This window comes from Myxocyprinus asiaticus, chromosome 5 (assembly GCF_019703515.2).
Source record: "Myxocyprinus asiaticus isolate MX2 ecotype Aquarium Trade chromosome 5, UBuf_Myxa_2, whole genome shotgun sequence".
In the NCBI taxonomy this organism is placed as follows: Eukaryota; Metazoa; Chordata; class Actinopteri; order Cypriniformes; family Catostomidae; genus Myxocyprinus; species Myxocyprinus asiaticus.
The window spans coordinates 54,650,520-54,665,289 of NC_059348.1; the positions used below are offsets into that span (position 1 = coordinate 54,650,520).

The 14,770-nt window shown below is 39.9% G+C and overlaps 1 protein-coding gene across 2 annotated transcripts in view; it reads right to left on the reverse strand.

Moving 5' to 3' along the window:
* LOC127441354 (mitochondrial coenzyme A transporter SLC25A42-like) overlaps positions 1 to 14,770 on the reverse strand; it is a 43,759-nt gene that overhangs the window by 13,650 nt on the left and 15,339 nt on the right. For both annotated transcript variants that reach the window (XM_051698678.1, XM_051698679.1), the window contains exons 4-6: positions 1,487 to 1,598; positions 1,234 to 1,259; positions 87 to 253 (exon numbers count right to left, since the gene is read on the reverse strand). In XM_051698678.1, coding sequence (XP_051554638.1) covers positions 87 to 253; positions 1,234 to 1,259; positions 1,487 to 1,598 — 305 coding nt within the window. The remainder of the gene's footprint in view (positions 1 to 86; positions 254 to 1,233; positions 1,260 to 1,486; positions 1,599 to 14,770) is intronic.

Below are 14,770 nucleotides of genomic sequence, written 5' to 3' on the forward strand. Positions count from 1 at the left end.
TGCAAGTCTTTTCTGTAAGGTGCTGTGATTACAAAATAACACCTGTATGACACATGCAAGCCAGAAGAAGAGAAAATTGCACTCACTTGCCCTGGATGCCGTAATAATTTCCCAGAATCCTCTTGTACTGTTCATGTGCGCAGAACTGGATGGCAGCGTATGGAATCACACGAACCATAGTGGCCGAGTTTCCCCTCCACAGACTGAAGAATCCATCCTTAAGATACGTGTGGTGAATTAACCTGTACGCCTCCTAAAAACACAACAAATACATTTGAAATTAAAGCTGATCAAGTGCAATAAAGGTAACAATGTTGCAACTCATCACAATTGTTGTCTTGTTTTCAGTACAAATATCTATAAAAAAACAAAAATAACAAAAAAACTTGAGAAGCAAAATTGCTTAAGATATTAAATCTTGTTTCCAGAGAAATGTAACAATTCTTCATATTTATGCTTAAAACAGGGACAAATATTTCCCAATGGGGTAAGAAAAATAACTCTTCTCCCCCACCCCTTTTTTTTCTTGTTTTAAGCATTAATATGAGAACATTTTGGTAGATTTCTCAGAAAACAAGAATTAAAAACATTTTGATTTTCAAGTAATGTATCTTGTTTTAAGGATGTTTAAATATTTAAAAAAATATCTAAACATCCTAAAATTTAAATACTAAATACCATGCAATTTTTTTTCCTTTTGAAAGTACATTTAATTTGGAATTGAATTTCCTTTCAAATTAATATGCAAAAAAGCTGGCATTTTAATTAATTTAATTAATTTTAATTAATTTTCTTTATTTATCACACATTATACATTTGCACATATACAGTGAAATTCTTCTTTTTTTCACATATCCCAGCTAGGCTGGGGTCAGAGTGCAGGGTCAGCCATGATACGGCGCCCCTGGAGCAGATAGGGTCAAGGGCCTTGCTCAAGGGCCCAACAGTGACATCTTGGCGGTGCTGGGGCTTGAACCCCCAACCTTCTGATCAGTAACCCAGAGCCTTAACCACTGAGCTACCACTGCCCTAATTAACCTGTACGCCTCCTAAAAACACAACAAATACATTTGAAATTAAAGCTGATCAAGTGCAATAAAGGTAACAATGTTGCAACTCATCACAATTGTTGTCTTGTTTTCAGTACAAATATCTTTTGTTTACAGCTGTAAAAAAGAAATAATAATTATTATATTCACATTCAAAGACAGAAAGAAAAACAAAAACAGTCACCTTAGCAGAGAATCTATTCGACGACACTAAAATAATAAGGAGAATTTCGTTAGTGTTTTCTGTGTTATTTTAGCAAAAATGTTTATATATAAAAACAAACCTTTCAGCATTGAACTACCACTAATATGGATTACTGCATGTCATTCATCATACTAAAAAGTTTACTTTATTACTGAGCTTAACTAACAATCTAACAAGTCACACATAGATGTAAAGTGAGTCACTGAGGGTTAATGTGCAAATGAATTCTTGCCTTGGAAGATGATTTTGGTTCGGTCCAGAGGGGCAACAGCTGTTTTAGCCACGGCACCTGCAAACGCCCCCGAGAGCAGAGATTTCAACACCGAACGGCCCTGTTTAAAGCCCTACACACAAACACACATTCCATCAGTAGACACACACAAAGACATGCATAGAGATTAGTTATGGTTCATGAACTGAGCAACAAACTATTTAGATGTGCACGACAATCACCAGCCAAATACTTCAATCCACTAAATCTCAAAGAGATCTTAAATTTAATTCTGTGAAAACACGTATTGTAGTGCAGGTTAATAAAGGTTAATCAGTTAGATCATGTGTTAATTTAGCACTGGTGTATGACGCAAGCTTTCACATCAGGCTTTAGTATGCAAAGCAGAACAGGCTTAAACTCAGATCATTCAACCAAACCCAAAATGTCCAAAAGGATTGTCTAATTAGATTAACAGTTTTAAGTACCAAACTTTAAATGCCAGCATGCTGAAATGTTACATGTCAACAGACCAGACTTCTGTTTGAGGTGCCTACTAACAAATTAGTGTAACTACTAACAAGGAAAAAACATTATCCAGATATTGAGGTGCAGATGTAGCTACCCTGATCAAAAGATCCACACATGCTAATTTTCTCTCAACATTATCTTGTGCTTGGATGTTCAGTCAATTCTTAAAGGGACAGTTCACCCAAAAATGAAAATTCTCTCATCATTTATTCACCATCCCATCTGTATAACAGATCAAACAGATCAATATTTAAGTCCGTTTTTACCATAAATTCTCCTCCCTGCCCAGTAAGGGGCGATTTGCACGAAGAATGCAAATCGGCAAAAACAAAAGAAGAATGTGAAAGTAAAAGTGAAAGTGGAGATTTATAGTAAAAAAGGACATAAATATTTATCTGTTTCTCACCCACATCTATCATGTCGCTTCTGAAGATATGGATTTAACCCACTGGAGATGTACTTTATGTACATTTTGGAGCTTCAAAATTTTGGCACCCATTCACTTGCATTGTATGGACCTACAGAGCAGAAATATTCTTCTAAATATCTTCATTTGTGTTCTACAGAGGAAAGTAAGTCATACACATCTGGGATGGCATGACGGTGAGTAAATGATGACAGAATTTTCATTTTTGGTTGACCTATCCCTTTAAAAGGAATTTTAACTTTAAAGTCATTACATCATGATGGCGCCGCGGATGGCCGGCTCGGTGTGGAGCACTCCTATTGTTTTGTTGTTTTTGTTTGTTTGTCCTGTGTTTAGTAATCTTTTTCCAGTCAGTTTTACCAGAGACGAACTGGTAAACATTCAACAGCATATACCAGACAATCTTTTCCCGGATTTTGAATATTCAGACATTTCGCTGGACATCTCAGTCTGAGGCGCGGCTGTGTTGTTTGGGAGACGCAGGCAAGGGAGGTGAGCAGGCGCGCTGGTCAGGCTCCATCGGCACGGATTTCAAACAGCGCTGCCGAGCATTCATCTTGCGAATCTCTGCTCTCTCCCTAACAAAATGGACGAACTACATCTCCTCACCCACACAAACAAGGACTTTTCAACTGCTGTCTTGTGCTTCACAGAAACCTGGCTGAGTGAAGCCATTCCGGACAGCGCGTTACATCTGCCGGGCTTCCAGCTGTTCAGAGCGGATCACTTCGCGGAGTTAACAGGGAAAACGAGAGGCAGTGGAACATGCTTTTATATCAATTAAAGTTGGTGTACAGATGTAACAGCGTTAAAGAAGATGTGCTGTCCTGATTTGGAAGCGCTCTTTATTAACTGTAAACCTTTCTACTCGCCGCGGGAGTTTTCCTCGTTTATTCGGTGAGTGTTTATATCGTGCCAAACGTGTTTGAATGCAATGCTGCAACAGCTGGCTGATCAAATCACAGACATGGAATAATAATACCTGGATTTTAAAAAGCAAACCTCACACGTGAACTGCCCAAATACAAACAGCACATTACATGCCCCACCAGAGACAGAAATATACTGGATCACTGCTACACAATAATAAAGGATGCATATGGCTCTGTTCCTAGAGCAGTTTGGGACTCTCTGATCACTGTCTGGTTCATCTTCTTCCAACCTACAGGCAGAAATTAAAATCTGCTAAGCCTGTAGTAAGGACTGTAAAGAGATAGACCAACGAAGCAGAGCTGGAACTACAAGCCTGCTTTGACTGCACTGATTGGAGTGTTTTTGAAGCTGCAGACACCAATCTGGATGACCTCACAGATACTGTGACATCATATATCAGTTTCTGTGAGGATATATGCATCCCTACTAGGACTTATTTAACATTTAACAATGACAAACCATGGTTTACAGCAGAGCTCAGACAGCTTCGTCAGGCCAAAGAGGATGCTTACAGTGGTGGGGATAAAGTCTTGTACAATTAGGCCAGGAACACACTGAACAAGGGAATCAGAGTGGCTAAAAGAAGATACTCTGAGAAGCTGAAAAACAAGTTTTCAGCTAACGACCCTGCATCAGTGTGGAGTGGCATGAAACAACTTATGAATTACAGGACTCCTGCCCCCAACCCTGTGGTGGACCAACAATTGGCTGACAACCTGAATGTGTTCTACTGCAGATTTGAAAGTCCCAATCTCACACCCCACACCCACTCTGACCCTCACTTCACACAAACACCAACACCTCCTGCAACCCTCCTCCTGCTACTCAACCTGCACTTAAGATCTGTGAAGATTATGTGTGCTGTGTTTTTCGAAAACAAATGATAAGGAAAGCACAGGGCCCAGATGGCGTTTCACCTGCATGCCTTAGATCCTGTGCTAACCAGCTGGCCCCCATCTTCACACAGATCTTCAATAGATCACTGGAGCAGTGTGAAGTCCCATGCTGCTTCAAACATTCCACTATCATCCCCATCCCAAAGAAACCAAATATCACAGGACTTAATGACTACAGACATGCCACTCTGACGTCTGTGGTCATGAAGTCATTTGAGAGACTGGTGTTGGCCCACCTGAAGGACATTACTGGACCCTTTCTAGATCCCCTTCAATTTGCTTATCGAGTAAACAAGTCTGTGGATGATGCGGTCGACATGGGATTGCATCATATCCTACAACATTTGGACAGACCTGGGACATATGCAAGGATCCTTTTGTGGACTTCAGTTTGGCTTTCAACACCATCATCCCAGCTATTCTCCGGACTAAATTACACCAACTCTCTGTTCCCACGTCTATCTGTCAGTGGATTAACAGCTTTCTGACGGACAGGCAGCAGCTTGTGAGACAGGGGAAACTCACTTCCAGCACCTGTACAATCAGCACTAGTGCCCCCCAGGGATGTGTGCTCTCCCCACTATTCTTCTCCCTCTACACCAATGACTGCATCGCCAAGGACCCCTCTGTCAAGCTCTTGAAGTTTGCAGATGACACCACTGTCATCGGCCTCATCCGAGATGACGATGAGTCTGCATACAGAAGGGAGGTTAAACAGCTGGCTCACTGGTTTAGTCAAAACAACCTTGAGCTGAACACGCTAAAAACGGTGGAGATTATTGTGGACTTTAGGAGAAACACCCCAACACTGACCCCCCTCACCATTCTAAACAGCACTGTGGCAGCAGTGGAGTCATTCAGGTTCCTGGGCACTACAATCTCACAGGACCTGAAGTGGGAGACACACATTGACTCCACTGCGAAAAAGGCCCAGCAGAGGTTGTACTTCCTTCGCCAGTTGAGGAAGTTCAACCTGCCACAGGCGCTGCTGATACAGTTCTACTCAGCAGTCATTGAGTCTGTCCTCTGCACTTCAATAACTGTCTGGTTTGGTTCAGCTACGAAATCGGATATCAGAAGACTACAAAAGGACAGTTCGGACTGCTGAGCGGATTATTGGTTGCCCCCCCCTCGAGAACTATACACTTCCAGAGTGAGGAAAAAGGCTGGAAAAATCACTCTGGATCCCACTCACCCTGCCCACTACCTTTTCGAACTGTTGCCTTCTGGCCGACGCGTCAGAGCACTGAGCACCAGAATCTTTATATGTATATGTGTGTGTGTGTGTTTGTGTGTGTGTGTGTGTGTGTGTGTGTGTGTGTACACAGTGCATCCGGAATGTATTCACAGCGCTTCACTTTTTCCACATTTTGTTATGTTACAGTCTTATTCCAAAATGGATTAAATTCATTATTTTCCTCAAAATTCTACAAACAATACCCCATAATGACAACGTGAAAGAAGTTTGTTTGAAATCTTTGCAAATTTATAAAAAATAAATAAATAAATAAAAAATCACATGTACATAAGTATTCACAGCCTTTGCTCAATACTTTGTTGAAGCACCTTTGGCACCAATTACAGCCTCAAGTCTTTTTGAGTATGATACTACAAGCTTGGCACACCTATTTTTGGGCAGATTCTCCCATTCTTCTTTGCAGGACCTCTCAAGCTCCATCAGGTTGGTTGGGGAGCGTTGGTGCACAGCCGTTTTCAGATCTCTCCAGAGATGTTCAATCGGGTTCAAGTCTGGGCTCTGGCTGGGCCACTCAAGGACATTCACGGAGTTGTCCCATAGCCACTCCTTTGTTATCTTGGCTGTGTGCTTAGGGTTGTTGTCCTGTTGGAAGATGAACCTTCGCCCCAATCTGAGGTCCAGAGCGCTCTGGAGCAGGTTTTCATCAAGGATGTCTCTGTACATTGCTGCATTCATCTTTCACTCGATCCTGATTAGTCTCCCAGTTCCTACTGCTGAAAAACATCCCCACAGCATGATGCTTCCACCACCATGCTTCACTGTAGGGATGGTATTGGGCAGGTGATGAGCGGTGCCTGGTTTCCTCCGTACATGACGCTTGCCATTCAGGCCAAAGAGTTCAATCTTTGTTTCATCAGACCAGAGAATTTTGTTTCTCATGGCCTGAGAGTCCTTCAGGTGCCTTTTGGCACACTCCAGGCGGGCTGTCATGTGCCTTTTACTGAGGAGTGGCTTCCGTCTGGCCACTCTACCATACAGGCCTGATTGGTGGAGTGCTGCAGAGATGGTTGTTCTTCTGGAAGGTTCACCTCTTTCCACAGAGAAATGCTGGAGCTCTGTCAGAGTGACCATCGGGTTCTTGGTCACCTCCCTGACTAAGGCCCTTCTCCCCCGATCGCTCAGTTTGGCCGGGCGGCCAGCTCTAGGAAGAGTCCTGGTGGTTCCAAACTTCTTCCATTTACAGATGATGGAGGCCACTGTGCTCATTGGGACCTTCAATGCTGCAGACATTTTTCTGTACCCTTCCCCAGATCTGTGCCTCGATACAGTCCTGTCTCGGAGGTCTACAGACAATTCCTTGGACTTCATGGCTTGGTTTCTGCTCTGACATGCACTGTTAACTGTGGGACCTTATATAGACAGGTATGTGCCTTTCCAAATCATGTCCATCAACTGAATTTACCACAGGTGGACTCCAATCAAGTTGTAGAAACATCTCAAGGATGATCAGTGGAAACAGGATGCACCTGAGCTCAATTTTGAGTGTCATGGCAAAGGCTGTGAATACTTATGTACATGTGATTTTTTTCATTTTTTATTTTTTATAAATTTGCAAAGATTTCAAACAAACTTCTTTCATGTTGTCATTATGGGGTATTGTTTGTAGAATTTTGAGGAAAATTATTAATTTAATCCATTTTGGAATAAGGCTGTGACAGAACAAAATGTGGAAAAAGTGAAGCGCTGTGAATACTTTCCGGATGCACTGTATGTATGTGTGTGTATATGTATGTACATATATATGTATGTATGAATGTGTGTGTATATATATATATATATATATATGTGTGTGTGTGTGTGTGTGTGTATATATTGTCTATTGTGTATTCTATATATACTTTTTTCTTTTCAATATTTATCTATTTTTTATTCAATTTTAATTATGTTTTTTAAAAGTCTTGTTGCTGTTTTTATATTGTTGTGTACTGGAAGCTTCCGTCACCAAGACAAATTCTTTGTATGAGTAAGCATACTTGGCAATAAAGCTCATTCTGATTCTGATTATGTCAATTTAAGATGAAAGTTATTCACTGATAATCTTCCTCTCCGCCATAGTATTCAAATCTCATTCGTACTTCAAACTTGCGGCATCAAGACATGACGTAAATGACACCAAACACCATGGTTTTCTCACATTTCACAATTGATGGCAGTGTAAATCTAGCACACTTTTTTATATTTTATATTTTTTTTTACTTGGTGTACATTTATGGGTCAATGCCAGGATGCTCGTATATTTGTCCGGATCTATGAAGTTACTCAAGAATACAATTCACACAAAACACACCACTACCATGAGGAACAAGTCACAATAAAATTATTTATTTATATATTTTGGGATATAGAGTCAAAAATATCATACACCGATCAGCCACAACATTAAAACCACCTGCCTAATATTGTGTAGGTCCACCTCTTGCCACAACAGTGCCAACCCGCATCTCAGAATAGCATTCAGAGATGATATTCTTCTCACCACAGTTGTAAAGAGCGGTTATCTGAGTTACCGTAGACTTTATCAGTTTGAACCAGTCTGGCCATTCTCTGTTGACCTCTCTCATCAACAAGGTGTTTCCATCCACAGAACTGCCGCTCACTGGATGTTTTTTGTTTTTGGCACCATTCGGGGTGTAATGACTTTCCAATAAAGCCAGAGGGTTATATTCCACTCATTATGATACACACCACAATTGTTCAGGTTCACAGTTCCAGAGGTTTCCATTTGTCCAAACTCACAAATATCCACAGTGTTTTCCTCCTGGTTCACATAATCTCAATGCATATCAAACAGTTGCACATTTTTCTCCACAACACGCTACCATATGGTCAAAATCTGGGTGAATTCCAATCGAAAGTGATCATTGCTATGCCCTATTCACTACAAAGGACAAAGCTCTTGATGTGAGCTCTCTAAAAAGAGCATGGCATTACAGTTTGAATATACCCTCCACAAAAAGTCTTGTAAAAGGGCCCTTTGTGAAAAAATAAACGTTCTTACTTTAGTTTGGATGACTCTTCGAGTGGCGTCCCCTTCCCGAATTGCACTTCAAGGCGCAAAAATCTGTGTGCTTCCCTAATCACCAAGGCACCTGACTTCCATTACACAGGTGCTCCTTTTATCCTTAGTTACGCATCCCACAATGCCACCCAGTGGACAACAAAAACATTACACCAATAAAGTTCAAACAGTAAAATGGCTCCAACACAGAGTAAATTCTAGAAACTATTGTGTGTGAAAATCCCAGGAGATCAGCAGTTACAGAAATACTCAAACCAGCCCATCTGGCACCAACAATCATGCCACGCTCCGAATCACTGAGATCACATTTTCCCCATTCTGATGGTTGATGTAAACATTAACTGAAGCTCCTGGCCCGTATCTGCATGATTTTATGCACTGCAGCAACACGATTGGCTAATTAGATAATCACATGAATGATTGTTGGTGCCAGACGGGCTGGTTTGAGTATTTCTGTAACTGCTGATCTCCTGGGATTTTCACACACAATAGTTTCTAGAATTTACTCAGAATGGTGCCAAAAACAAAAAACATCCAGTGAGCGGCAGTTCTGTGGATGGAAACGCCTTGTTGATGAGAGAGGTCAACAGAGAATGGCCAGACTGGTTTGAACTGATAAAGTCTACGGTAACTCAGATAACCACTCTGTACAATTGTGGTGAGAAGAACAGCATCTTGGTTGGCACTGTTTTGGTGGGACAAGGGGGACCTACACAATATTAGGCAGGTGGTTTTAATGTTGTGGCTGATCGGGGTATGGTGTAACCATGCATAGACAGTAAAATAAATACAATCAAAGTCTCATTAAAAGCTGAAACTCTTTAAAAAAAAAAAAAAGAAATGAGTAGAGAAGGAAAATGTTTTATTAATATTTCTTAAAGACAATAAGCAGTGAACAATTGTGTTTTAAAATATGATTCATATTTCAAAATAATTTTGTCTACCAACTCAGTCAATGTAGGTTCACATTTGTTGTTTATGGGTTTTTTTTCTTCTTTTTCTCCCAATTTGGAATGCCCAATTCCCAGTGTGCTTTTAAGTCCTTGTGGTCGCTTAGTGACTCGCCTCAATCCGGGTGGCAGAGGACGAATCCCAGTTGCCTCCGCGTCTGAGACCATCAACCCGCGCATCTTATCACGTGCCTTGTTGAGCGCGTTGCCACAGAGATATAGCGCGTGTGGAGGCTTCACGCCATCCACCGCGGCATCCACGCTCAACTCACCACGCGCCCCACCGAGAACAAACCACATTATAGCGACCACGAAGAGGTTACCCCATGTGACTCTACCCTCCCTAGCAACTGGGCCAATTTGGTTGCTTAGGAGACCTGGCTGGAGTCACTCAGCATGCCCTGGGATTCGAACTAGCGAACTCCAGGTGTGGTAGCCAGCGTCTTTTACCACTGAGCTACCCAGGCCCCCTCATTTGTTGTTTATGTTGACAAACACAATAAAACAGAGAGAACCCCTTTACACCCACATGACTGCATGTGAAGTTAAAAAAAACAACAAAAAAAAAAACAGATATTTTGACACTTTTATGAAAAGGCACATTTTGTTCAGGTCAAATGGAGTAACCCTAAGAAAACTTCTTGATATTCTTGACTCTTGAAAAATTCATGAGATTCATACTTTGAAAAATATGTTTGAAAATTTGTTTGAAATGAATGATTAAGTTGTGGATACTCATGTGTATTCAATATGCAAGGAAAGTATTTTATAACCTTTTACTTGGTTACACCACATGATATTTTTGAAGTCATTAAATATTTTTTTTGTACATGGTTTTTCCAAAAATTTATGAAACCAAATTGGACACAAAGATTACATATACGTGAACTTGAAACTTTTTAAAAGATTTCTAAATTTTTAATCACCTTGGGAGCAGTGGCGTGCACAGAGGGGGGCACCTCGATCCCCTTTGGAGCCCCTGCCCCTTTTCAAATCTAAAGGTGCCATTCTAGTCATCAAACAAAAAACAAACAAAAAAATGGTCAATATGAGATTTTCTTTTAGCGGAAGTGGTGGAAGCATTCAATAAAATTAGGTGGAGGTGCCTTTAGTAGTGTGCGCGCTTCAGCAGAACGCATCCGATTCTCGAGTGGCCTCAGGCAGACAAACTACAGGTAGATCAGAAAATCCACTATGTATTGCATGAAGTATTGCAGTTTTTTGTTGAATCTGAATTGCAAGTTCAATAAACAATAAATGAATAAAACTCAATTGCTGCTCCATTTCTGATCAGTCATCACACACTGGCAGCACAAACTGCTTTACTAGTTAACAGGAGTAGTATAGAAATAAAATGTAATAATAATAATAATAATAATAATTAAAGCTGCAAGCAGCAATGCGGATTCCTCCTCAAAACTGCAAATTACGTAAAAATTGACATGGTAGAGACATGAACTTCACACATGTACACAACATTTCATTAATTTATTATTAAACATTGCAAGAGTCTTCATATGAACTGGTGATTGAATCAAAGTATCGGTTTTATGACTAGCAGATTTGTAAAGCATTATTTTAGCGTTAGCGATAAATAATAGTAACTGTAATTCTGTCATCTTTTGACATATCAAGGTGAAATTTTGCACAGTACTGCAGAGTGATGTCATCTTGAAGCCTGTTAGGTTGGAAAAACATTAGTCAAAATGGCATTAGATTTTTTGGACATATGGTTATTGAGACAATGTGGACATTTACATAAATGCGCACCTTTCAGCCACTTTGTATTGTATTCATTTTTGCTATGTAACAAATTGAAAGACATGTATCCTACACATACATACCGGGTTTCAAGTCAATTGGAGCTATGGTTCAGGAGGAGTAGATTTTTGTAGCTTTGGACAAATTTGTATTGTACAGGAAAATCCATCAGGCAGACTTTAAGGGTTCTAGAGGCTTTTTTTTTTCCTCATGAGAAATTAGGTATATATACCAGGTTTCAGAAATGTTGGACTTATGGGGTGGAAATGGCATCACTTTGAAAATGGACAAACTGGGTCGTGGCCTGTAGCGCCACCTATAGGCTCACGTGGGCCATTTTTGGTGTGGTAGTTACTCGTGGCCTGTAGTATCAATGTGCCAAATTTCAAAACTTTTTACCAAGGAGATCTTGAGTTATTGGGCAATTTAGAGCTACAGGAATAATAATAAGATGATGAATACTAACAAAAACAATAAGTTTCCTCCTACCGGAGGAATCCTAATAAGTTTTATTTATATAGCGCCTTTCCACCAGCTCAAGGACACTTTATACTCCATATACATTTAACAGGACAAAGAAAATTAATATACATTTCAACAGAAGTTACAATCTCAATTACAAAGGGGGAAATAAAACATTAATCAGTAATAGACAGATAATGTGCTGAGAAAAGATGTGTTGCAAGCTGAGATTTAAAGATAGCAATAGAGGAGATGTCACGGAGGCTCTGAGGTAGAGAGTTCCACAGTTTAGGTGCAACTACACTGAAGGATCTCCCACCAAAAGTGGATAGACGAAATCTAGGGACAGACAACAATTTGGAATCAGAAGAACGAAGAGAGCATGCTGGTGTGTATGGATGCAGCAGATCACATATATAATGAGGTTCCAGATCATTGAGAGCTTTGTATGTCAGGAGAATAATTTTAAACTTAATACGGCATGAGACAGGCAGCCAGTGAAGACTACACAAGATGGGAGTAAAGTGTGCAGAACGCTTGGTGTCAGTGAGAACTCTAGCTGCAGATTTTTGGATGTACTGTAATCGGGCAATAGTTTTAGCTGGTAGGCCAGTAAAGAGGCAGTTACAGAAGTCGAGACGTGATTATATGAATGCATGAACTAGTGATTCTGCATCCTTCAAACTGAGCATGGGGCGAAGTCGTGCAATGTGACGAAGATGGAAGAAAGCAGTTTTAGTGATGGTTCTAATGTGGGCTTCAAAAGTAAGAGATGGACTGAAAGTGATTCCCAGATTCTTAATGGTTTTAGAGGGTTTGGTCAGATTTCCATCAATATAGACACAAATGTCAATATTTCTTATAAGTGTTTGTGGCCCAGAAATCATGATCTCACTTTTGTCAGCATTGAATTTGAGGAAATTACTGTTTAACTAAATTTTTACATCATTGATACAGGTAGTTAATGAGCTGATGGCATGTGTTTCATCAAAACATGCGGATGTATAAATCTGGGTGTCATCAGCATAGCAGTGATAACTGAGTCCCCATGACAACGGATGGTCTGACCTAGAGGGAGAACGTAAATTATGAACAGTAGTGGACCTAGTACAGAACCCTGGGGGATACCCTGAGTGAGAGGAGCAGTAGGGGATTTGTTTTTCTTAATCGAGATGAAATATTGTCTGTTAGTGAGGTAGGAAGAAAACCAGGACAGAGCAGTGCCAGTAATACCAATATCTGAAAGTCGGGAAAGGAGTGTTTTGTGGCATACAGTGACAAAAGCAGAGCTCAGGTCAAGCAAGATCAGAATACTGAGAAATCCAGAGTCAGCAGAGAGGAGGAGATCATTAATAACCTTCAAGAGAGCAGTTTCAGAGCTGTGGAATAGTCGAAAACCAGATTGGAAAGGGTCATAGAGATTATTAGCTGCAAGATGTGATTGTAACTGGGAGGCTACAACTTTTTCCAGAAGTTTAGATATAAAAGGCAGGTTAGAAATAGGACGATAGTTGCAGAGGGAAGATGGATCTAAGTTGGGAACTTTAAGGACTGGCGTAACAGTGGCAATTTTAAGATCAGTTGGAACAATGGCAGATGCAAGAGATGTGTTTATCATATGCAAAAAAGGTGCTGAAATGACTGACTCGCAGTGTTTAAGAAGGGAGGTGGGGGCAGGGTCCAACTGACAGGATGATGAGTTGGAATGTAAAATTAGATCACTGACTGATGATGGGCTAGTGGGAGTGAAGGAGGTGAAAGGGTGGATAAGGTGTTCAGACAGACATTCGTGCAGAGGATCTTCAGAAATGGTTGACGTGAATGTTTGGTAAATGGAAACAATTTTATCTTGAAAGAAGTGCAGAAATTTGTCACAAAGTTCATCAGAGCTGTGTGAGTCCTGAGCTGGCGGGTGAATTAGCTCATCCACCATAGCAAAGAGGGCTCTAGGTCTACAACTTGCTTTCTGGATGATAGATGGAAAAGTACATTTCCTCTAATAAGCAGTCCATAAATTTAATAAGTAAAAAGTAGTCCATAAATGTTGTGTATATCGCTGTCTTTCGTAGACTGCTGATATAAACTGAAGAAACTGTCTTATGCAGCCAAATGTTACTTTTTTATTTAAACTAATAAACCATTTGGTAAACCAACACAAGTTTTTGAATATAGCGCATGAGTAATATGGACTACTTTTATGATACTATTATGGTGCTTTTTGTCATTTTTTTGACCTTGACATCCATTGGAAAAAAGCAGCGTAACAACATCAACTCTAACTTTGATTAAACTTTTCCCGACTTTCAGAACATTCTCCGTTTTAAAGCATGTCTACAGACCAGTAACGTGCCTGTTGGACGTCTGTTAGTAGGTACAAGTGTTGCAAAACTCGAGAGTGTGTAGATTTGAATTTAAGAACTTGTACTATAAATATTTGTGCAAGTCAATACACATCATGCAAGCAAAATTTCCTTTTGCTTCGTTCCATGTCCAAAGAAGAGAGCCACACACTCAATTTTAATGTCTCTTTTAAAATCCTTTCTGTTATTTAGAGTCAGTTGGTGATCAAAAAGATGAAACATTAATTCTAACCATACATTGCAGGGATGAGGGAAAAACCACTGTGCAACTTCTCTCTCGTTAATGTGCGCTGCGCTCATTGAACCGTAAACACTTGTTAGTGGAGCGGACGTTCTCTTAAAGAGACAGTACCAATTTAGTGCTTGTTATACTTATCAATGAAAATCACACAAGTGCATGTAAACAAACATATGCAAATACATAAATATTTAAAGCCAAAATCATACATTTTTAAATATTTTAACATCAGATCTTCACTGTAAATATTAAAGAATTCAACAAATAGGCTTGTGCCGCATCTATGCAAGGGTTTGCTAAAAAAAAAATTTGCGTTTTTTTTTTTTTTTTTTTTTTGCATGGCAGTTTTGACATAGTAGCACTTAAATTATTTTTTACATATAATTATTAAATAATCGCTACATGTGTAATTCAATTTTTATTATTAAGTTCCAACTTGTGAACATTTTGTTAATTTGTATGAAATTTCA